General features: G+C 36.7%; 2 protein-coding genes across 2 annotated transcripts in view; one reads left to right on the top strand and one right to left on the bottom strand.

The window, feature by feature from the left end:
* RAB6B (RAB6B, member RAS oncogene family) overlaps window positions 1-8,054 on the top strand; it is a 46,074-nt gene extending 38,020 nt beyond the window's left edge. The window contains exons 5-8 of the mRNA XM_039360134.1: window positions 25-136; window positions 558-651; window positions 1,169-1,235; window positions 6,152-8,054. Coding sequence (XP_039216068.1) covers window positions 25-136; window positions 558-651; window positions 1,169-1,235; window positions 6,152-6,216 — 338 coding nt within the window. The 3' untranslated portion in view covers window positions 6,217-8,054. The remainder of the gene's footprint in view (window positions 1-24; window positions 137-557; window positions 652-1,168; window positions 1,236-6,151) is intronic.
* Window positions 8,055-13,908: 5,854 nt separating this feature from the next.
* SRPRB (SRP receptor subunit beta) lies at window positions 13,909-23,616 on the bottom strand. Its single transcript, XM_039360133.1, has 7 exons — window positions 23,421-23,616; window positions 20,594-20,688; window positions 19,661-19,738; window positions 19,413-19,495; window positions 18,763-18,899; window positions 18,099-18,153; window positions 13,909-16,783 (listed from the first exon to the last, which is right to left on the bottom strand). The coding sequence occupies exons 1-7, from the start codon at window positions 23,554-23,556 to the stop codon at window positions 16,567-16,569; spliced, it is 801 nt and encodes a 266-aa protein (XP_039216067.1). The 5' UTR covers window positions 23,557-23,616; the 3' UTR covers window positions 13,909-16,566.

Genomic DNA, 23,616 nt, shown 5'->3' with positions numbered 1-23,616 from the left:
CTAATTTCTGGTTTTTCTTCACAGATCTCAATTCATTCCAACAAACTTCCAAATGGATTGATGATGTCAGAACAGAAAGAGGAAGTGATGTCATCATTATGTTAGTGGGCAACAAAACTGACCTTGCAGATAAAAGGTAAATAGACACCTTCAGAATGAAAAGGAAGCATTGCAGTTACAGAAGGTGTCTCTTAATTTGTTTATACTGTATACAGAAAAGATGAAGAAAGACAGTAAGTCTCATACTGTGGAAGACCTCTAAGGCAGGGGTGTCAAAGTGCTGGCCCGTGGGCTGGTTGTATCATGCAGAGGCCATGCCCACTCCAGCTGTGGCAATGCAAAACAAAAGTCACGATATGTCGAGACATGTCACGTGACGTGGCGAGTTTGACACCCGTGCTCTAAGGTCTCTTTGTCAAATGAAGTGATTCCCTAGAGTAGTATTTCTCCTTGCATTTGTTACGGACGTAGGTGGATCCCAATTCCAAGATATCCTGTTTTCCCCACTTCCCCACTTGCATTGAATCAGCTACCGTTTTCCCTCTGTCTGACTCTAGGCAAATCACCATTGAAGAAGGGGAACAGAGAGCTAAGGAACTGAATGTCATGTTTATTGAAACAAGTGCAAAAACGGGATACAATGTAAAACAGGTAATGCAATGTTTATTCTTGGGTACACATAAGAAATTGCATTTTTCATACATGAGAAAGGATACATAACAAGATTGGGTGGGGGAGAATATATACGGAGATTATTATTCTGTTGGTAAAAAGTGTTATATAGCAAATAGGCCTTCATGACCTGATTATTTTCAGGATGCCATCACTTTATACAAAAATCATTTTTATTTAATTCATCCCTGATTTGCAGTCAGTTGGCTCTCCGGGCATATTACTTCCTATGCTAGAAATTGAAATGATACCTCCTGGAAACATGTGGCTTTCACTGTTCAATGGAAGGGCTTTTTCCTGTGATACTAATCTGAAGAGCACTCGTTCTTGTAACTTTCAGCTAATGCACTAGTGGGAGACAGTTTGGGACTCTTCTTTTATAAAAGTCACATGCACAGTATTGTTGCTAGTTTCAATTTCATTTTGGATGCAAAGGTCATGATTGTTTCTTTTCTTGTTGTTTAATCCCAACTCCCATTGGCCTCGATATCTCTAGCTCTTCCGACGTGTTGCATCAGCCCTACCAGGGATGGAGAGCGTTCAAGAGAAGAGTAAAGAAGGGAGTATCCTTTGTTAATTAAGAACAACAGTTTCACAAAGAGAATTTCCCATTTAGGAACTCAGAAGCAATTCAGATAAATAAGAACTGGGATGTTTAAAGTAGCAAGTAAGTTAGTTTGTGATTGTGTGATAAGGCAATATGTTGCAATCTTATATGTAATATGTACTGTATATAGGTTATATATCTTCTTCCAAATTAATTCAAGCTTGAAGAGATTTCCTCTACTGTTCCATCGACACCCCCCGCCCATCAATGGTTGAAATAGGAGAAATATTTGTTTCTTTATTTAGAAAAATGTATATGGCTTTGCAATTTAAGCAATTCAAAGAGGCCAATCACAATTCGGAAACTAATATAAAAGCAGAACAGAAAAGTACAATTACTCTAAAAGTAGTTGTAACAATATAAAGTCTGGGGCATTTTAAAAGCAAGTCACACTCCCTAAAATCACATGTTGAGCTCCTTTAGCAGCTTTGCTTTAACACATGAGGTAACAGCGAGGTCTTTACACCTTTTTGAAAGGCTGGCAAAATTTGGGCAAAGCAGATCTTGGAGGAAGGCTGGGCAGGTGCTACCACAGATAGCATGTTACCTGGATCACATAGTATGGCACTATCTGAGCCCATCTGGAGCCATGATTATCTTGTTGGATCTGTTGGAACAGCAAGAAATATTCTAACTATTCAGTCAATACAATCCACTATCTAAACAGTGAAATAATTAATAGGACCACCCAAAATAATACAAATGTCCAAGTTCTCTAAAAAGCTCCAAAAATGAAGAACACTCTAAGGCAGTGGTTCTCAACCTGTGGGTCAGGACCCCATTTGGGGTCGAACGACCATTTCACAGGGGTCGCCAAACAGGGCTGTCTGCCATTTTCCCCCCTTTGGCCACGCCCCTGGCACCCGGTGATGTATAAGTGGTTGGGGGTCACCACAACATGGAGAAATGTATTATGGGGTCGCGGCATTAGAAAGGTTGAGAACCACTGCTCTAAGGTCTATCTCTCGCCATGGGCAATATACGGTACGCTTTGGACTGACAGAATGCAGAAGTTAAAAGAAATACAAATTGTTATATCAAGCCTGAGGAATAATTTGGTTAATGCATTAAGTATAATACAATTAAACCACGTTTTTAGCCTAGAAAACTGTTTTAGGCCATTTGTAATACAGGTAATCTCGACGTATGATCACAATTAAGCCCAACATTTCTGTTGCTAAGCAAGGCAGTTGTTAAGTGATTTGTGTCCCATTTTACAACCGTTTTGCCATAGTTAAGTGAATCACTGCAGTCATTAAGTGAATTATGTGGTCGTTAAGCAAATCTGACTTCTCCCATTGATTTTACTTGTTGGAAGCAGCTGGGAAGGTTACAAATGGTGATCCCATGATCCCAGGACAGTGTAATTGTGATAAATGCCAGTTGCCAAGAGCCCGAATTTTGATCACGTGACCATGGGGATGCTGCAGTGCTTTAATAAGCATTGCAGCATCCCCATGGTCACGTGATCAAAATGTGTGAAAAACAGTCATAAATCACTTTTTGCAGTGCGTTGTAACTTCAAACATCACTAAACAAATGGTTGTAAGTTGAGGACTACCTGTATTGCCTCAATACAAACTCAGCACTCCCAGAACTTCGTTTAGTTTACGTTAAAATTAAAGTTGGGATGGTATTGAGGTTTTTAAATAAAAAGTAGTTCTTAGTGGTTGGGGTGAAGACTTGAAAGTGAGCAATATATCAGGCTGATTATAATGATCAGTGTCCACAAAATTAAGTTTTGCACTTTCCTTTGTCTCTCCCTTTATGTTCAGTCAACATAGAATACAGAAAGGACAATGAGAAAACACATAAGAGTGCATTCATTTATAATCCAGCATTTCTTGGTGAAGAACTTTTGGTGCTTATTATCTTAGGGAAATATAGGTTTCCATATATTTTAATGTAAGCATATATCAAGAAAAGTTCAAAGGTTTTCAGCTAATCTCAAGATCACTATATAGTGTTCCACCTGTGTGGATTTCAAAAGGCAACTGTTTTGAAAAGTGCCAGAAATCCACGTTCTGATTCTGCATTTGTTTCAAGTCTTTCAAGAATTGTATATCTCTAGAATTTTAAATTACAGATGGGTAAAAAATGTTTCATATTGTTTTGGTTGTATTTTCCCACTGGGAAAGACTGAATGTACAAGCCAACAACTTTGTGTCTTGGTAACATTCAGCTTTGTACTGTAAGGTATCAGAAGGCTGATGAGGAATCAGCTAATCACTTCCTTCCTATTGTGAATTCCCCAGACACACAAAATGACCTTGTTAAATTGAACTCAGAATCTCATTTCTCCCATTATAGGATGAATACACCAAATGAAAGCATTAGCACAGAGCAGTACTAATGAATATTGTTCAATTAACTGTTATTTATTTGAAATAAATGAAACCCAGCAATAATGACTTCCTTCTGTCCCTGAGGCTGGCAGGAAATAGAGAATATACATGGATAGTTGCCAACTAATGGCAATTTATACCATGTTAACATTCTTTGTGTAAGTTATGCAAGAGGATTGTGTAAGTCCTCCTTCTCCCTAAATTGCTGATCTTAACAAATAAGTGTGATTTAGAAATTAACTCAAGCAGACTCTAACATGCTGGGAGACTATGTGAACACTACTTTAAAAGAGCTTTAAAAATATCTTATTTCAGCATTCCCATCTGAATTTAAGTTTATTTAGTGATAACAAATGCGAATTATATTTCCTTCGTTAGCCTTATGTATGCTTTCACTTTGTAAAAGTACTGTAGTTAGTCACTTCAAATGGCTTCCAAACCAGCATGTGTCTTTGTTAAATTTCAGTGTTCAATTTAGGAATTCCTTTCCTTTTTTTCCATTTCCATTTTATTTGCTTGCACAGCAATCACACATATAATTTGAACTTTCCACATCATCTACTGCTCAGTTATTTTCCTGAGGCATTAATGCATACTTCAAGATCTTTTAGTTATTGAAAATCTAAATCTTGTGCAAATGAGATATCAAAAATTGGAAGTTTTCTGATCAAGTGTCAGCTCATTCAAGTGCCTTTTACCAATGTGAATGATGTGCTTGGCTTATTCTTTTTTCTACCTGGGCTTTGCATGCCAATACTCAGATGAAACATGTCTTGCCATCCAGTCTTGCTTAATAAGGTAGTCCTCCCTTAACAAGCACATCATTCAGCAACCTTTTAAATTATAACAGTGCCAAACAAAAGGACTTACAACCTATACCCAGTTACAGCCACCATAGCGCCCCTGTGGTCATATAATGAAAATTCAAATGTTTGGCTGTCTGCCCAGTCTTATGATCGACTGCAGGGACGCTGCATCTGCCTTCACCTGCCTATATCTCCCTCCATCTTAATTGGCCCAACAGCATGCTCAAAGCTGCTGTGATCCTGGAGACCCAAGCCAGCTCCCCACTGCATCATACCTGGAAGACCTTGGTTTGTTACAGTTTCTGCCGCACACATAAATTGCTCCACTTACCTTTGTGGTTTTCAGTAACAACAGAGGCCACAGTCAAGTTTTTGAAAGTTGCAGTTTCAATACAATCTATGGTACTTTGTAGTCACAGAAGAGAAGGAGATACACTGGGCCTAATTTTCATTTATCCAAAAGGCCTAAAAACAACCCAGACAAGCAAATATTTCTTTGGACAGAAAAAAAGAGACATGCTTTAAGTTTCTGTAGCAAAAGAAAGAGATGTCTGCCTTCTAGTCTAATCCCTACCTTTTTATTTTGGGGAAAGGCAGCTCATTTAGGTGGCGTATATGTTAGTTATCTTAGCAGCACATACAGAAAGCATGCTAACTGGAAACTGCTAACAAAATACCTTGCTTGCATTGCTTTTTAAAATGAGTATCTGTCCTCCAGGGTGGTTCAGGGAGAAATTCCACCCGTTTTTTTATGGGACTATTTACATTTAGAGGAGGTACACTGAGTATACAGTATATTCACTTTGAGTTCCAGTGATGTATTCCTTGGAGGGATAGTGGCACGATTTAGATCTCGTTTTATATCCTGGTTCTGCATTTACACTACTATCACTGGTTAACTGAGTATCAGATGTAATAGTTGGTTATATAATCTATTTCCTAAATCTATCATAGATTGCCAAATGATTAGTGATGGACAGATTCTAAAGAGGGAATAGGATAAATGGAAATGGAACTCTTAACATTTTCAGGATAAAGAAGATAACTGATTAGTCCATCTGAACATTGCTATAAGCATTCTTAGCAGTGTACATATTTGTGTTTGTTAATCAGAATTATTTCTATAGTGTACTTAAGCAGATTTTAAGGCCAGACAATGCTTATTCTTCCTGTTCAGAATTGATGCCGCTGGTTAATACAGTACAAGTACAGCCCTTGACTTACAACAGTTTACTTAGTGACTGTTCGAAGTTAAAATGGCACTGAAAAAAGTGACTTATGACCATTATTCACACTTAAGACCGTTGCAGCATGTCCATGGTAACGTGATTTATATTCAGATGCTTGACAAGTGTCTCACTTTTATGACAGTTGCAGGATCCCGGGATCATGTAATCCCTTTTGCGACCTTCTGACTAGCAAAGTTAATGGAGAAACCAGATTCACTTAACAACCGTGTTACTAAACTTAACAACTGCAGTGATTTACTTAACAAATGTGGCAAGAAAAGTTGTAAAATGGGGCAAAACTCACTTAGCAAATTTCTTGCTTAGCAACATAAATGTTGGGCTCAATTGTGGTCGTAAGTCAAGGACTATCTGCATTCACTTATTGAAATATGTAACAAAATTTTGTTGTCTCAAAGAGTACACGTCTTATTTCATAATGACCAAAAGAATGCCTTTTTTTTTGCTTATCTCCCTTAACCCTTTTTTTTTCAGTGATAGACATTAAATTGGACAAACCACAGGAACCACCAGCGAGTGAAGGAGGATGTTCTTGTTAATGCAAAATGCAGGATTTGTCAGCTTCATTTGACACCATGCTTGTTGTGTTGCTTCCTATTGGTTAGCTTCCTCAAAATACAAATTGAGTTATTGGTTGGGGAGGATTTCTTTTCTCTCAATACCTCTCTAGGGTGGGGAGGCTCAACACAAATCAACAGCTGGCTCTAGCCTTTTCTTTTTTGTTTTATTTAGTTGTAATATAATGTACTTTATTAAAAATGCCAAAACAATTCAGAATTTTCCACAAGACACTTTAATCGTGTGTGTACAACTTTCAGCCATGGGGACATTTATCCTTTTTGGGGTACTTTTTTTTTAAATTGTATATTTGTAAAAAATAAAAATCAAGTCTCCATCAACTTGAGCTAAAATTTACAAAGAAAACCCCAAGATTATACAGGCTGCCTAATTTCAAAGTTTAACATATTAGCTGTAGCTGCATCTTGTAGTAACCTAATACTGATCAGTTCACTGAGCATTACCATTTATACACCAGAGACAGCATAGTCAATCCCGTTGCAACTGTTATAACATAATACAGGTCTCTGATTCTATAACTATAAAGAGGAGGAAGAGCAAGCTATAAGTGAATTCTAATTCATGACAGTGGCAGTCTTTCTGCATAGTATACCCCATTTTCAAAGAGAACATCTTGGCACACTGTGGTGCATGTACAGCTTCCTGCATCACATTTTAATATCAGAAATGGTTTAAAGTCTTCATTTATGTCACATAGTCCAGGTGTGTGACTTTTTAAAACTTTAATGGAAGCCCTAGAACAAATGTATAATTGAGTGAATATGGGAAACCAGGGACACCGCTGTCTACTTACAAGCATGATTTGTATCAGGGAACTTTGGGTTGGTCTTTATTCCCTGCATAAATCACTTTAATCAGTAAGAGCGCCATTAAATTTAGTTTGAAAAACATATATTTCTCCTTCCCACTCCCTAAACATCTTTATGCAATGCTTTCAATTGTTAAAGTGGATTCTTGTAATGAAAACATTCAAACCAGTTGCCAAATTTCAAACAGGATTGTTAATTACTATAACTTCAAAAAAATTACCCTATAAGATCACCTGATTTTTAACCAACGGGACTATTCAAGGTGGTTTATTATTATGAGTGATAGTAATTTCTGCATGAACGAACAAAGGTTGAGAGAGAATAAATGGTCTGTCTCCATAAATTTACCTTGGCAATGACGAAGCGATAATGTATGTAATTTTGTATACATGTGTATGCACGTCTCATAGTGACATAAAACATACATTAACACACAGAGCTGTGTAGAGGTGTATGTATACACACCCAGGCACAATATAGATGCTTGGTTTCACCCACTATTACGGTTGAGAATGCAGCCAACAATCATTGTAAAAAATTATAGTTGCTGCAGTGTGTGGGTCTAGAAAGTCTTTGTTAATTGTTGGGGAAAAGTGTGATTTGTCAATGTCTTCAATAAACGAAACTCAGATTCATGTGAAAGTAGAAAAAAAACTACACAAAGACATATCTCCAGATGTTGTCAATCAATGTGTGATAGTCCATGTAGTCACATTCTGGATACAGTACAGAGAAAGTGAGTTTCTGAGATCTCATTTTAGCTGTCACTTCAGTTAAAATTACAGAAAGTGTCACAGAGATTAACTACAATGTTATAACTAATGTGGGTTTTTTCATTATGAAATAGTATTTTTCTATCTCAGTTCTGTACAGCCAAAACATTTCAGTTATATGCTTTGGAAATTACTTCTGCTTACTTGTAATCCTGCATAAGCATTTATCCATGCACAATGTAGTTTGTCTAATTGTAGCGAAATCTATTGATCATCTGTCTGGAGTTTTCTTCCCTTCTGAAATCTGTTGACCTATTAATTTCCTTGCTGATTTGTCCTGGATATTGTCATTTTTGCAAACACCTCTGTGACTTCCCTACCTCATATATTGCTTCATTCATTTACCATTAGCAGAGAAGCAGCTTATTTATCTCCATTGCTATTTTCACTTTATGGTTGTCACACTTGTTTTCTACTTTGTCTCCAGAATTAGTTATAAAAATAACATTCAGGTTTTTGACAAGAACTTTTGAGAGCTACCATATTTGATCAGCCATTCCAGGTTCCATTTTTATGAGATGAAAGGTGTGAATGGTCACTTAACTATTTTAGTGAGTGGACGTAACAGTGACTTCTACACTACAAGTCTGCAGTACATGCCGAAAAAGGGCAACCAATCAGATCACACTTTTACTAACAAGTAAGCAATCAAACATATCACCGCACTCCATTTGTGGTGAAAAATGCATTCCTTTCCAGTAAAAGAGACATGATTTCCTTCTCCTGGCATAATTATACTAAGTTTTACCCACTTTACCCTACTGCTTTTTGATTATTCTGAGTGACCAGATGCTGAGAAGCAAAATCAATCAGGTTTCCCATCCAATAACCATGTAGGCACCCCTTATGCAAACTACCAGAATGAAACAGCTGTTTCTGCAGTGCTCACCATTGAAAAAAAAAGGGGGGAGACAGTAATGGCAAGACAGGATTAAGTGGTATTGCCTAATTGTTTTGAGGTGCATTTTTGCTGTGGATGTACTGGATCCAACAATGTTCTTTTTGCATTTCACCATTGAAAACATAAAATGTTTTAAAGCAGTGCTTCTCAACGTTTGTGTGACAGCGACCCCCGTCACACAAACGTTCTGCGCATGCGCGGTGCGCATGCGCGACGGCCCCCCACGCGCAGCACGCACGGCGCCGCCCCATGCGCGGCACGCATATGCGGCGCGCATGCACGGCGCCACCCTTATGCGCGGTGCGTGTGCATGGCACCGTGGAAAATGGCGGATCGCCACCTTTGGCGACCCCCGAAAAATGGTCGATCGACCCCAAATGGGGTCGCGACCCATAGGTTGAGAACCGCTGTTTTAAAGTAAACAGACTATTTGAAGTGGTCCTAATTACACACATGTAAACCCAGAAGCAGATTATACCATCCCATTTTCTTTCTTCAAGGTATTTCATGAAAAGAGAACATTTTTAAAGATAAGCCAAATTACCGAAAACCTGCAAACCTAGAAGCACACCTAGATGAACAAATTATTGTAAGGTTACATTATCAGATTCTTGTAAGTCTGAAAATACATTTCTTCACTGTTGCCTTTACAGCCCAAAAAATTAGGGCAGGTTCCTTCTGAGTGTTTGCCATGCCCATATTCCTGCTGTGGGCAGCTTAGCTCAACGTTTCCCTGGCTACAACTCTTCCCCCTACCATTGCCTCATACCATTGCAAAAAGTGATTAAAAAATTAAAGCAAGGCAGGGTGGTAAATTGATAATACACGAATTTGGTAAAAGAAAAAGATAACACAATTTACAGTGAACTGAATGTTACAGAGGCCCATAGTCAGATATTTAATTCCCAATTATTACGATTCTGGAGAGAATTAAATAAAATATAGCTTATTACTGTTAACAAAGGAAAACAACTTAGATGGGCTTTCTACATGGAGATAAGCATCTACGCCAAAAGCAATGAGAAGAGATAATTGGGGCAAGCATATAGACCATTTATTTAATGAATAAATTAAAGGTAGCACTTTCCCCCCAGCAATGAACTATTAAGAAAGGCACTTTTAACCAAAATAGAGCCTTCAAAGTATATTTAATTTTAACTTTCAAAAGACCCTGTAATCTAAGAAACAATAGCATCAGAGGATATTTACATAATCAGTCTCTTATCATCTATTTCAACGAAATAGGTAAATGCAAGGATTTATTGGAATGGTACCTCCCTTTGCACTGTCAGAGCAGAGAAATGTAAATGCTACATTATGTTATTCCCTTTCATAGGAGATTTCCTTTTAAAAAAAGAGAAAGCCCTTCCTCGGGTAGGCGCTGGAGTTAAGGTCATGTAAAACCTGGCAGTCATTGTTAACTGTAGGCATGCTAGACTAAATCCAAATTGTAAACATGAATTGACACGCATGTAAATAAAAATTGGCATAGCTGAGATGAATTGGATATTTTCTAAAGATCTGAGATTTTGATGCCTTGGCAAAAGTATCTCTGTAAAGCATGAAAGTCTCATTCATATTAAATAAATCTCACTAAGACATTGAAAAGCATCTCCCAAAAGTAAGCAAATAAATTTTGTTTTTAAATACCTTACCAGAAGCACAAACATAATTAATCCATAGCAAAAATTGGAGGTGATACAATTTAATATCGTATCAAAAGAAACTGAACATATTTTAAATTATGAAGAAAGTCCAGCTACAGTATTTCCTTTTAATATCTATTAAACCTTTGCCATACAAAGATGTGAAAGAACCAGTGTAGAATGTATCAGTATTACACATCTTTAAGGAACAATTGGAAAAATCCCAAGTTTTTTTTGTTAAGTGACAAATTATACAGCCATGGTGTAATTTATTTTTCTTCTGAAAATTCAGCTGAACAAAATAAGAGATGAGCATATATGACAATTTTGACACCACGGCATAAGGTATTTTGAAGACACCTTGGCCTCCCAAACATAACAATGTATGTCTGAAGTACATGAACTGACAATTTTTAAAAAAAGTTGGAGTCTGCAAGACAAGGATACAAACTCATCAGAAACCACAGTCCCTTATAGTTCATCTGCTTCAACTATAATCTCTAGCAACAATTATACATAAGTATACACTTCCATCTTTGAAGTAGAAATGTTTCTTTTCCTTCTCCAGAAGTTTAGAGATACATAAAAAACAAGAAAAATATAAAAAATGGATTAATGGATAATGTTGATATAAGGGAGGGATTGTTTTGTTTAGAAGAGATGAGGAGACTTGGTCTGGATTTTATTCTACTGCAATTATTTATAAAATGCAGGGTTTGGGGTATAGAGGGGCCTCCAATAAATATAAAGAATAGTGCATCTTGCTGAAATTTCAGATGTATCTAAATCTATTTATAATTTACTATAGAGGAGAAATTCCAGACTACTTCCTTATAGTTTGAAGGCAAACATGTCTTAAAAGTTTATCTCTCAACTATACACTTAATACTTAAAACAATTATTGCAGACAAACTCAAGCGCAATTGTATTGGTTCATCCTCAAAGCAATACTTCAATTGTCTGTTAGTTTTGTTTCAATGTGAGGCGTTCCCCACTAGTTCTGGTTTCACACAATGATTCATGAAGCACAGAGAATTAGCACTAATTTTCACCATGCCATATAACTTTAAGAGGACAAGAAAGGGGCTGGCAATAATTATTTATTTTCATAGAAAAGCATAGAGAAATATGTTTATACATTTAGAAGCTTCCCCCAAAGAAGATTGCCTTAGGAAAAGTCAATTTGCAATGCAGTATTTCATTAGTCATAACAGAGGAATGTCTGAAAAAAGTTTTGAACATTATCATTTTGAATGTATTGGATAAAAAAAAAACAAATTCATGCTGTATATATATCCTTCATCTTTTTTCTGCATGAAAAGATTTTTTTTTTCTCCCAGACCATTCATCACAGGACCGAACATGGGATGTTTGCTATGTGCATCTTTAAACATACTACTGACAGTGCCTGTTAAAGAAATAGGCTTCAGATTTTGTTTTAGCTTGATGCAAGACTCTATTCTCAGAAGAAAAATTCTCCACATACCAGCATATCAACCATTTGGCCTTGTTCATGAGACTTTTGCTCAAGTTTTAAAAAGTGTTCACCACGCAAATCTCTTCCAGATAGCCAAGATTGCCACTTTCATAATCCCTGGCATTGTCCATACTAGCAAGATGTAAGGAGTTAAGTCAACATCTTTGGAGGACACTAATATGGGATAATTCTGCTCTACAACATTCCTGAGGCAATGATTATGTATTATTGTATTAATTCATGAGAATCCCATGTTTTTTTCCTTGTACTTCATCATAAATCACCTCTGTCTTTGAGCAGATGCTCAGGGTAAGTCTTAAATTTATCCCTAGTTTGGTAAAAGATTATACAGTGAAATACCAACTCTTCTTGAAACTTTTTTTAAAATCTAACATGTTAATCTAATGGCTTACCTTGAACACTTTAGTATAATTTTTTTAATAGTAGATTTTTGCAAAGGCAAAATTGTGCATTATTTTAAAACTTCATTATTAATGAAGCTCCTCTAAACTTAGCTGTCTACTCATGCTTCTTAAGATAGATCCACAAAAGACAGATGTATTGATTCTCTAGTCTAGTTAATAATGTATTTAGTGAGCAACAGGCCAATTTGCTCATATGAAAGTGCTCATAGACAAACCTTTATTATCAAATGATGAGCCTGGAAGGCAAAACTTTTACAGAAATGGAAGCAATGGATGTGTTTAGCCTGAAGATGTAAGACATCATATCCAAAAGGCCATGATGTAAAACATAAGTGTCCAAGTAGCTTGCCTGGGCCACACTGAGTGAACAAGAATCATCTTGAGCTGCATATAAAATATATAATATACTTAATCTATGTAAATCACATAATGTTAAAAGTTTACAACCTTATGGGGGCATATTACTACGGTAGCTGTTTGGGGCCGCATGTGCCTGTGGGCCACAAGTTGGACGCACCTGATGTAGAGGATCGAATTGAATGGTTCAGAGTTCTTCCAGAAGACAGGTTAAAAAAAAATTAAATTATGAAGAGGCAAATTTTAATGGCCTTAGGATGAATGTCCTAAGCAGCTGCTCCACAATGGAACAGAATGCTTCAGTGGAGCCTTCTTCATAGGGGTATAAACATGCTGGTTGGCCCTCTATTATGGCCCACTATTTTGCCAGTTATAGCTTCCTATATCACAACTATTTGATTATCTGTGGAAGAGAAAGCAGAAAACATGAGCAATGATATTATGCCATCTAGCTAAATTTCTGGGAGCTGTTATTCTAACACATTTGGCTGCAGAAGTTGCAGAAATGTGGTTCTGATAAATATGCACAAAGATTAGCCATAGTAAATCCATGTAAATAAATTCTCAAAAGATTAGGCGGAAAAAGAATAAGAGAAAACTCTTTCACCAAGCAGAATATTTGCTTACTCAAAATTTTTATCAAAGAGTACTGTCAGACACCATCACAGGCCTAATTATACCATTATTTCATCTCTTAACACCCTTTTCGTGAAAACAGCAGTAAAATTTCCCAGATGGACATAATTGAGCTGAAGAGCTTTCAAAGAACAGTTTCTATAGCATTCCCCAGAGCAATTTACATAAATCACACAAGGAAGACAAAAAAGAAGCAACAGTCTCATTGGCACCACCTTTCATTGGAATTGGTAGTATAATAGAACTTAATTTTATTTATTAATTAATTGTACTGGTTCCTCATTTTAGCACAAGATAACTCTGGGCAGCTTACAATACTAAAAATATAAAATTATATGAATAAAATACTCCAAAAATATAAAAATACAAAATTTGCTAGCTAAAAGATGGGGAGGGAGGGAGTGGGGGGGGGAGATGGGATCTGATATTCATCTATCAACCACCCCAGCATGAAGCAGAGCAGTCTTTAAGCTCTTGGTTATAAATCACATTAAAGGTAATTTCTCTTAAATGCATAAATATCATATCAGAGCTTATTTTTAATAAAAGCAGCAGACCTTCCTTAAATGCAAATGTTCTTCTCACCATTAACAAACCCTTAAAAGAATTAAAATGCTGCAGATGCATATTGGGCAAATAAAACTATGGGAGTAGTTTCCTACTCCAATAGGAAAAGATTTTTATTTACTTTTATTCCAGCAATGATTTAAATACAGAAGCCGACAATATATATATCTTTCATAAGATGCTGTTTCCAGATATCTGTGTCTTGTAATTCTGTCTTTGTAAATTCCCATTAAAAATATATAAGGTATTTTTATTGCTACATATAAAGCATTTGTATTCACACGTATAATCCAGCATTTCTCTAGCCTGAAGGGTTTTCATTAAACATCCTGCAGTAGACAGATTTTTAATGTTGGTTGTAACTGTGATATAATTATTTACATACCGTAAATGCCAGCGTACAAGGCGACCCGGTGTATAAGACGACCCCCGTCTTTATAGCCGGGCTGCATTCCTAGAACGTCGTCTTATACGCCGGAAACTACCAGTATTTCCGGCGTATAAGACGACTCGGCGTATAAGACGACCCCCATCTTTGGCACCGATTTCAGCGCTCGCGGAAGTTGCCTTATACACCGGCATTTATGGTACTACTATTTGACACCGCTCCAGGAATTAAGGTTTAAATCCTATAACAAATTAAATTCTACAACATCCTGTTGCTTCCTTACAGCCTCCCTCCCAATTACAATTTAGAAATGAAATACAAAAGAATGTACAGTAACTCCTGTTAAAATAACACATCTTTTAACCATATAAAATTTTGTAGCAAGAGTCATAAGTTTTCACAAGCAAAAATAACCATGTTTAAAATGCACTCTGAAACAATACATTCACATATTCTATTAAAGAAAATGTGCCTGGGAAAATCAGAAGTATGTTAGGCAAATATCTTTATTGATAGACATAAATAATAATGTAAAACTTGTGGGTTTCTACAACTTTGCAGCTTGTTCAAGGACAATGTGTGACACAGGTCTCATGGCAAGCAAAGTACTCATGATTTCTTTACCACTTTTATTTTGGATTTGGCAAAAAGCTTATGAAATAAAAGTAAAGTTCAAAGCAAGAGAACACAAATCCATTCTTATGCTCAAACATAGTTTAGAGGCATGACCCTGATGTTCTACTTGCAAGCCACTCAATGCAGAAAAAGCTATTTCTAAGTCTATACTTCGAAGCAAATCATGACGCTATTAATACTGAGCAGATTTTTGTAGGATATACATAAATCTTAGGGGCCAATTCATATAATTTAAGAAAACTATTTTAATAGAACTTGGTCTTTAGTAACAGGTACAGGTCAGAGGAGAGGTATACTAAACATTCAAAACAAAATTAAATGAGTTTTCTGTGTATGTATCACTTTTTTAAAAGACAACACTTTTGGGAAATGCAACTAATCTAGAAAAAGTATTAAGTCCAGCTTGTGGCAGACTAAAAAAATTCTAAGTTACTTATTTTTTTACTGCTGTAAAAAATATGGCATATAAAATACACTATTAAACAAGAATATCACTGAGAACAGCTACATCTTGTTTGATAGAGAACCACAGATATGCAGTTCTAATGGTTACTCCTTCTCTTAAACATTGAACATTCTATAGGAGAAACATCTTCCAAGAGCTAATGGAATGACACATCTTAAAGCATGAATGGAAGTTTTTAATCTACTAAAATATAACATGTTCAGAAGGGAGCATGTTACATTTTAGCAGATTTACAATCTTGGCACTCTCTTTCCATGAAGATGCTATATAATTTAACATTTGCTAAGAAGTTAGTAATTCAACCAAATGTGTATCAGACAAACAATAGGGGACTGTCTATCAGAAGCACACTTTAAATACTGTAATAAAAACATCACATCGGAAGGAAGGAAGGAAGGAAGGAAGGAAGGAAGGAAGGAAGGAAGGAAGGAAGGAAGGATTTTCTAATCTTATGTACCAATTATTCAGTCAATTTTTAGAAGCAAAACAACACATATCAAGTGATAGGATGGCCACACTGCTAGGCATTGCACAGAATATTGGAAGTACCGTATTTTCCAGCGTATAAGATGACTTTCAAAATCATGCAAATCTTCTCCAAAGTCGGGAGTCATCTTATACGCTGAGTCATCTTATACGCCGGAAAATACAGTAGTCACCTATTCCTTTTTATGTCACATTATTATAGTTACAACAGTAAATTCTACTCATGCTAGAGTCCTATAAAATTTTCTAGAAAAAGAAGGAATAAAATAATACGGATCACAAACATTTCAGATGAGGTGAGTATTGGAAGAAAAGCAAAAGCAAAGGAATTTGAATCTAGGAATATCTAGAAATGCTCCTTTTCATCTTGTGACTTTTGTGTAACAAGGATTCTCCTTTTTAAAGGGTCTTTTCCTAAAATAGAGTAGGAAAATTATTTGCAACAATGAGAATGGGAAGCAAAAAAGGAGCTACTCTTTGCTAGGCTATATTTAAAGAACAAGGATACTTCAAACAGAGCCTTTCTGTGAACAATGAATAGAAAGCAAAAACTTCCCTGAGCAAGAAACTGAATGTCCTCACCACTGCTACAGTTCCAAATGTGCATCTTTTTCCTAGTCAAACTGCTATTTAAAACTCAAATTCTTGCTCTGTTAAATTGCATGTCTCATTACAATACCTATTCTTTCCAGGGGATGTTCTTTTCCACCTTCCTCTCTACCTCTCCTTTCAAAAACTCAAGCTCAGGCAATTTTTGCTAGCCATTTTTCTAAGTCATTAATGTCAGGACTACCCTCCTCTCCCTTGTTTCCTCTGGCACTACACTCAATAAATTCGACTTTCATGGGCAGCTGAGAGAAGTCAAACTCCTTTCCCTTCTTCCCAAGCTGAATGACAGATCCCGAGCTTGAACTATCCATGGTACTTGGGGCAGCAGAGAGAGTCACTCGTAAGGTATTGCTGTAAAAAAAGGAGAAAAAGTTTAGACAAAGAGAATGGATCTGTATAAAATAAAATATTGGCATTGTGGACAGGCTGCACAATCTTTAGAGAGAAATATGTATGAAACTAGCTAATATGGGTAAGACAACAACTTCTCCAGGACCAAACTATTATCTTTTATTGTTTTTTCCCTTTAAAACAACTTTTACTTCAATTTTTGTATTTATTATTTTCATGTTTTGTTGGCCATACTGTTTTTAAGACTGCTTCCTTGTAAGTCATTCTGACCTGCCCAAGAAAAAGCATGGCACAGAAATAAATAAAACAGATGAATGATCCAAGTTTGGAAAAATGACCTAATTATTAGATCAGAGATATTTGTAGCCAAAACAAACAGAAATCTGGCAATAGCCAATCATAATTAAATTAAGTGTAAGTTTCAATAATTGGTCAAGAGTTTTAATTCTTCAATTGTACATTAGGAAAGGAAAAGTGGAGAAAAGGAGAATAAAATTATATTTTCCTCTCAGCAACATCTTTGCAATATGTTGTCAGTTCAGGTGATTATCACAAATAAGATTATAATGATTCAAGGGTTAGCTGTAATGGTTAACTTAAAGTTCAACAAAGGAAAACACTTTTTTTGTGCTACATCTCAGAAATTTAATTTGAAAACACAAAACAAATTATGGCAATACTTTAAGTGTTCCTTATTTTAATGGATGGAAGAGACTCAGGTATATGTGTGAGAAAACAAAGTAACCATTGCTATTGTCAACGTGAACTATATAGTATAAATAAAACTATTTTCCATTCAGGTTATAAAAGGAATACAATTTTGTAAAATTGGATATTTTAGGGACTAAATGTAGGAACTCAGTCACACCCTCTCAGGAAGGAGACAATGGCAAACCACTTCCAAAATCTTGTCAAGAAAACTGTGGGAACTCATTCAGGAGGTTTCCAGGAGTCAACAAAAAATCAGTGGTGAGGGAGGGAGGGAGGAAGGGAGGATACCAACTGAGATACTAAATCAAGAATCATTTGAATAATTTTTGAAAGCAATGTTTAAAAAATATGCTCCATCTATAGACTTGATTAAATTAATATGTATGTTGCTATTTAAAACTCTAGCTGATCTCATGCATCAGAACAGTTTGGAAATTCTACAGGCAAAATTGGTTTTATTTTTCATTGCTCAATGTTACTTTCCACTGTGCCTTCACGACAACATGAAAACAATTTTAAAAATTCATCACTACTGGGCAGTAACCTTGCACCTAAAGAAAAATGCATGAAGGTGACCCCTGATAAGCTGATCCTTTGAACTTACAGCTCTCTTTCCAGTTGCTGCTGTATGAGCTTAGAAGATTTTGCCATTGTAACATCTATGGAAGGGAATAAGGAAAAAAAAACATATTAATACTGTGCTATAGATAACAATGGCTTGATACATTTGAAGGAACTTTCTAAAAGTTAATGACACTGCTAGGCCTCTGAACTCTAGGGGATGCATTCCAAAGAAACTGGAAGGTATTTAGAGAAGCCTTAATCTGAGTTGTCATCAGACAAGCTCACCAAGGCAAACCTAATTGCATGAAATGGGGAAAGTCACACAATAATTACATCCGGACACAGTCATCACTCAGTTCCTAAAAAGGGCAGTTACTAAACCCTGAATTCACCCCTGCAACAAGTGGTTTAGTACCAGGTTGTTGATATCCATCCAGATGTATAAATAATAGCTATATTTGTATCTGGCCAATTGGCTGAGTTCATAAACCACCATTAAAATAAACCATGATTTCCCATCATAATCCAAATTTCAGAAATAGACAATAGCTGTAAATTAGTTTACCAGGATTGACAGAAACCAGTTTCCAAATGTGCACTTATTCTATACCTTATGAAAGGCATGGCAAAATACTAATCAGTAGAAACATTTTAAATTATATCTAAAATGAAGGCCAGCTTATTTCAAAGATGACAGGCATTACCTTGTTTGTTGCAGGCTATTAAGAGGGGAGGTGCATTTTTCAGAACTGTGTTGTCAATCAGGAGTTGGTACAGAAATTCTGCCACATCTTTCATCTCCCGTTGGAAAGCTACACTATCCACAACAAACACAATTGCCCTATACAAAAAAAAATAAAAATGCAGTGCGTGATATTAACTTACGTTATCCTTCAAGTGGTATATCAGCAAAACAAACCCTCCCCCCCAAACAATACAAGACTGCTTGTAATCAGCACTTTTTCCTTCTAAGAATAAGTTTTGATACTGTCAAAATTTGGTACCTTAATGTGAATTGTTTTGTTTTGACATTCTCCTCTTCTCCAATTAGCAAGACAAAAAAGTTTAGGAAAAGAGAGAGAGATGAACAAAATCCAACAAATGAGATGCACATATTTCATCAGATCCTTCTATTTATTTGCAGCAATCCTATAATCAGTGTTTCTCAACCTTGACAATTTTAAGGCATGTGGACTTCAACTCCCAGAATTCCACAGCCAGCATTGCTGGCTATGGAATTCTGGGAGTTGAAGTCCACATGCCTTAAAATTGTCAAGGTTGAGAAACACTGCTATAAGTCTATACATTGGTAATGTCTTGAAAATACTAATAGAGCCATTCTTTTGAAACTTACCTAGCTGCAGCCTTGAACCTATCCAGGAACTGAAGCCTCAAGCTCTCATGGCCAGGAAGGTCAATTAAAGTCACATTCCTATTCTACAGGAGAAGCAATAAATAATTTATCATGGAGCAATTTTAGGCAGTATTTTGCTTATGTATTTTTATTGCTTTCTACTGTTATTTGAGTTTATTTCAAATGAATAACGATCCTTTCATACATGTATACCTATATACCACAACATGTAATATTTCCATCCTTACCTTGTCATTTTTTACTCTGTACAAGGCAGAACTATCAGTTATGGAAGTCTGAGTATTTCGGAAATTTTCTGTTAAGAGCTATGGAAATCAAAAGAAAGGAGACAAAATTAAATATTCTCAGTAAAATTACCGATCTAATGCTTTCAAAAGCTTCAAAAGCAAGAAGAAGTTAAAAGTGTTTAACTTTAATCTTCCAATGACATGGAAAAAAATCACAGCAAAATATTAGTCTAAAACAGTGGTTCTCAACCTTTTTAATGCCGCGACCCCAACCGGTTGTAAGTTGAGGACTACCCAACCGGTCATAAGTCGAGGACTACCCAACCGGTCGTTAAGTTGAGGACTTTCCCTGCCCGGGAGCACTGCGCATGCGAGGTGCCGCCCCCTGCGCCGGCCGAGGCGTAGCTGGCAAGAGGCAGAGATGGCACAGGCCAACCACAGGCTGGGCCACCAGCTGGCCCAGCCCAAGGGAGGTAAGGCACCCGCCAGGCCCCACGCGCGCCAGCAACCCTCCCTGCACACGCCGGCCTCCCACCTCCCACCTCTGGCCCTCTTTTACTTACATTTTTAGTAGTTGCTCAGCAGGGAGGGGTGGAAACTTCCAGACAGCTCACCTTCGCTGCAGACAACTTGCAGCACCGTTTGCAGAATGGGACTTTTGGCGGGCTCAGCAGGGCAGAGACAGCCTGGACAATTCCTATTGGCTTTGAAAGCCAATAGAATTAGACTCTATTCAAGAGAGTCTATTCTATTGGCTTTCAAAAGCCAATAGAATAAAAGGGAGTAGCACAGCTAAGGAAAAGGGGGAAAAAATGGCGGACTGCGTTGTTTGGCGACCCCCGTGAAATGGTTGCCAAATAGGGTCCGACCCACAGGTTGAGAACCACTGGTCTAAAAGATAGTCTAAAAGAATTATGAAAGAAACTTCCATACCCTAACAAATAGAAGAGTTTTTCCTGAGTCACACAGACCAGCCAGAAGCACTGCTGTCCGACTGCTCTTTCTCGCTTGGAAAATTTTCCAAATTACTGAAAAAGACAAACAATCCACTGATTAACTAAGCTATATGAATAAATATTGCTATCCATGAAAATATTTTGATTCATGCAACGTCTAAAACTAAAGCTACTTCATACGGAGTATAAGTTGTCATTTTTAAGTAATGTGCGATTTTTTTCCAAACCTATAACTTTTCTGTGTTATAAACAGTTGATTTGACAGAATAACCAGGCAATTCACAATATTTATTTCCTGTAAAATTCACTTTTTTCCACTTTCTGTATAAGCAATGACTTTCTCATACTAGCCAGATCAGAAACACAAGAACACCAAATCAGAAATACATGCGCATCAAACAAGTATATTTATTTAGAAACAAGTCTTAGTCATTTATCTTTTATAAATATAAGCCCCAAAGAGGTTTACAAAAGTCTATACTGAACAATGATTTCATTCAAAACAAAGATAAGAATATTTTAAAATATATATTACTGCAGATATGCAGTAATGCTTAAAAGTTTGTGAGTTCTTTTGAATATTCAAAGTTTCTGCATAAATGTGATCTAAAATGTTAGTGTTCTCCATACATCCTAAAACTAGATAAAGTGAACACAATTAACCAAATTAATAGAAAACATTATACTCATTCATTTATTTGAGGAAAATGACCCAGAGCTAAAATGTAAAATATGTAAACCTCTAGAATTATTAATTCATTTGAAGGGAAAATTAGAGCCAGGTGTTTCAATCAATGTAAAGTGCAAGTATGGGATGTCCTGCTTTATTTAAAAAAACAGAATTCTGGGTATTCACTATCAATATCTGATCTTCTCAACATAGGTACATGGAGGTGTGTTGTAGCTTGAATAAAGAACTTTTCTAAGGTCCTCTGAAAAACAGTTGTTGCTGCTCACTGGTCTTCAAAACATTACAAAACTATAACCAAAGAATTTTGATCCCACCAGTTCACTGTCAGGCAGATAGTATACAAATGAAAGCAATTGAACACTATTATTGCCCTCCCCTAGAATGGTCAACCAACCAGGATCACATCAAAAGCAATATGTGCAACGCTCTGGGAGGTCTTAAAGAACTCCATGATAACATCTAAAGAACTAAAGCCTTTCTTGCATTGATGAATGTCACTTTTTATGAGAATACTGAACAGCAATGATATGTATGACAGGGCTGCAAGGAGACCTACTCTCAAAAAAGAACACTACTGCCCATCCACAATCTGCAAAAGACCAGATAGGTCAGTTGGAAAGATATTGAAAGCATGTTCTATGAATGGATGAGTCCAAAATAAAACTTTCTGGCTTGACTGAAAAGCATTAGTTCAACAAAATGCAAATACTGCATTCCTGTATAAGAATCTTATTCTGTGAACAGGGTGGTGGCAGCATCATGGTTTGGACTAGTATGAACATATTCTACAGCAAAATGTAGGGTATCTGTTCTTGAACTGAAGTTGAAGAAAAATGCTCCTGCAGAGTTAGGGTTAAGATTAGGAATGCGGGAAGACACCATCCCAAAATACAACTCAAATTACCAAAGAATGGTTAAAGCAAAGAAAATTAAATATTCTGGAATGATCAAGTCAAAGTCCTGATCTTCATCCTATAGAAATATTGTGGAAGTGGGCAGTTCATGCAAGAAGGCCCATCATCATCCCTGTGTTGAAGCTGTTCTGTTAAGAAGGAATGAGCTAAAATTCTTCCAAATCAGTGTGCAGTACTGCTCAAAAGTTCATTGCAGTTATTGACACCCAAAAGAGTGTTACGGTTCATATATGAGATATGGCATACTTTTGCCACACAAAGATATGTAGCTTTGGATCATTTTCCTCAATAAATAAATATACAAATATGTTTTTGACTCATTTAACAGGATTTTCTTTATCTAGTTCTAGTGGAGAACAGATCACAGTTTAGATCATACCTATGTAGAAATAGTGAACATTCAAAAGGATTACAAACTTTTAAGTACCACTGTAGTAGGATAGCAGTTCATTTAAAATATTAAACTCAATGATAAATATACTACTTTGCCAGAATTACAAATTACAATTATCTTGTCAGAAATCACAAGCTTTTTCTCTATTAAATTTGCCTACTTCTCACTTTCTAAATTTGCCTAAAAGCTCTCTTTCTCCTGCATTTTCATTACTAAATACTATAAAATCCTCACAACAAAGTCCAAAGTAATTTTCACCAGCCTGTTGCTAGATGTGTTGTATCACAATACTTATTTTCCCAGCCACTTTATCTTGACAGCAGAAGACTGTTTGGAGTCAATTGCCAGAACAGAAAAACAACAGAAAAAATAAGATTGACAAGGCATACAGCTTTTGCAAAAAAAAAAAAACCAAAAAAAAAAAAAAACCAAATCAGACCATTAATTGCAGTCTTCAGTTAAAAGAAAAAAGAAAATACAGAAATTCAAATTTAATGCATTTGGAAGCAATCTACTACTCCTTCCAAACATTCCCCAAACACGGCAAAATGTTTCTCTACAATCTAGGGTGTTTCTTAATATACCCCGTTTTTCCTCTTCATCTCTACGGCAAGACCTATTGATGAACCTCACAAAAGCCCCACTGCCACCTATCTTCAAATAATCATGCTGTGTACGCCAGTCTTGCAATTGTGCTATAAAGGGACAGAGCGATGAAACGCTCCAGCTCATTTTGCTTTCTGCGCCGCTCGAAAGCAACTGCCGAGCAGGGCCAGAGGGCTGCACAGGGCGCGCTGAAACTCACCCAGAACTAAGACGACGAACACGGCCACCGCCACCGAGATCAAAAGCCGGACCTGCGCCACGTCCTGGGCCGGCAGGGGCGCATCTTGGGGAGGGGGAAACCCCTCGCGCTGCGGCGTCACTTTCACACCGTTCATGCTGAGCCGCTCACCACGCGTGACAGCTTAATACGTATAATGTAGCGACGTTTCCTGCTC

Source organism: Crotalus tigris, unplaced genomic scaffold (genome assembly GCF_016545835.1).
Source record: "Crotalus tigris isolate CLP2741 ecotype Arizona unplaced genomic scaffold, ASM1654583v1 scf7180000019154.1569036, whole genome shotgun sequence".
Classification (NCBI taxonomy): Eukaryota; Metazoa; Chordata; class Lepidosauria; order Squamata; family Viperidae; genus Crotalus; species Crotalus tigris.
The sequence above is the reverse complement of the archived record's forward strand: the minus strand, read 5'-3'. Positions and strand labels throughout refer to the sequence as shown.

Bases quoted from the DNA above. Each gene is read 5' to 3' on its own strand.
- SRPRB (XM_039360133.1), bottom strand. From the start codon at position 23,556: ATGAACGGTGTGAAAGTGACGCCGCAGCGCGAGGGGTTTCCCCCTCCC. The intron at 20,689-23,420 runs GTGAGTTTCAGC...TGTCTTTTTCAG, and splicing joins GTTCGTCGTCTTAGTTCTGG to TAATTTGGAAAATTTTCCAA. The intron at 19,496-19,660 runs GTAAGGATGGAA...CTTCTCCTGTAG, and splicing joins ACAGAGTAAAAAATGACAAG to AATAGGAATGTGACTTTAAT.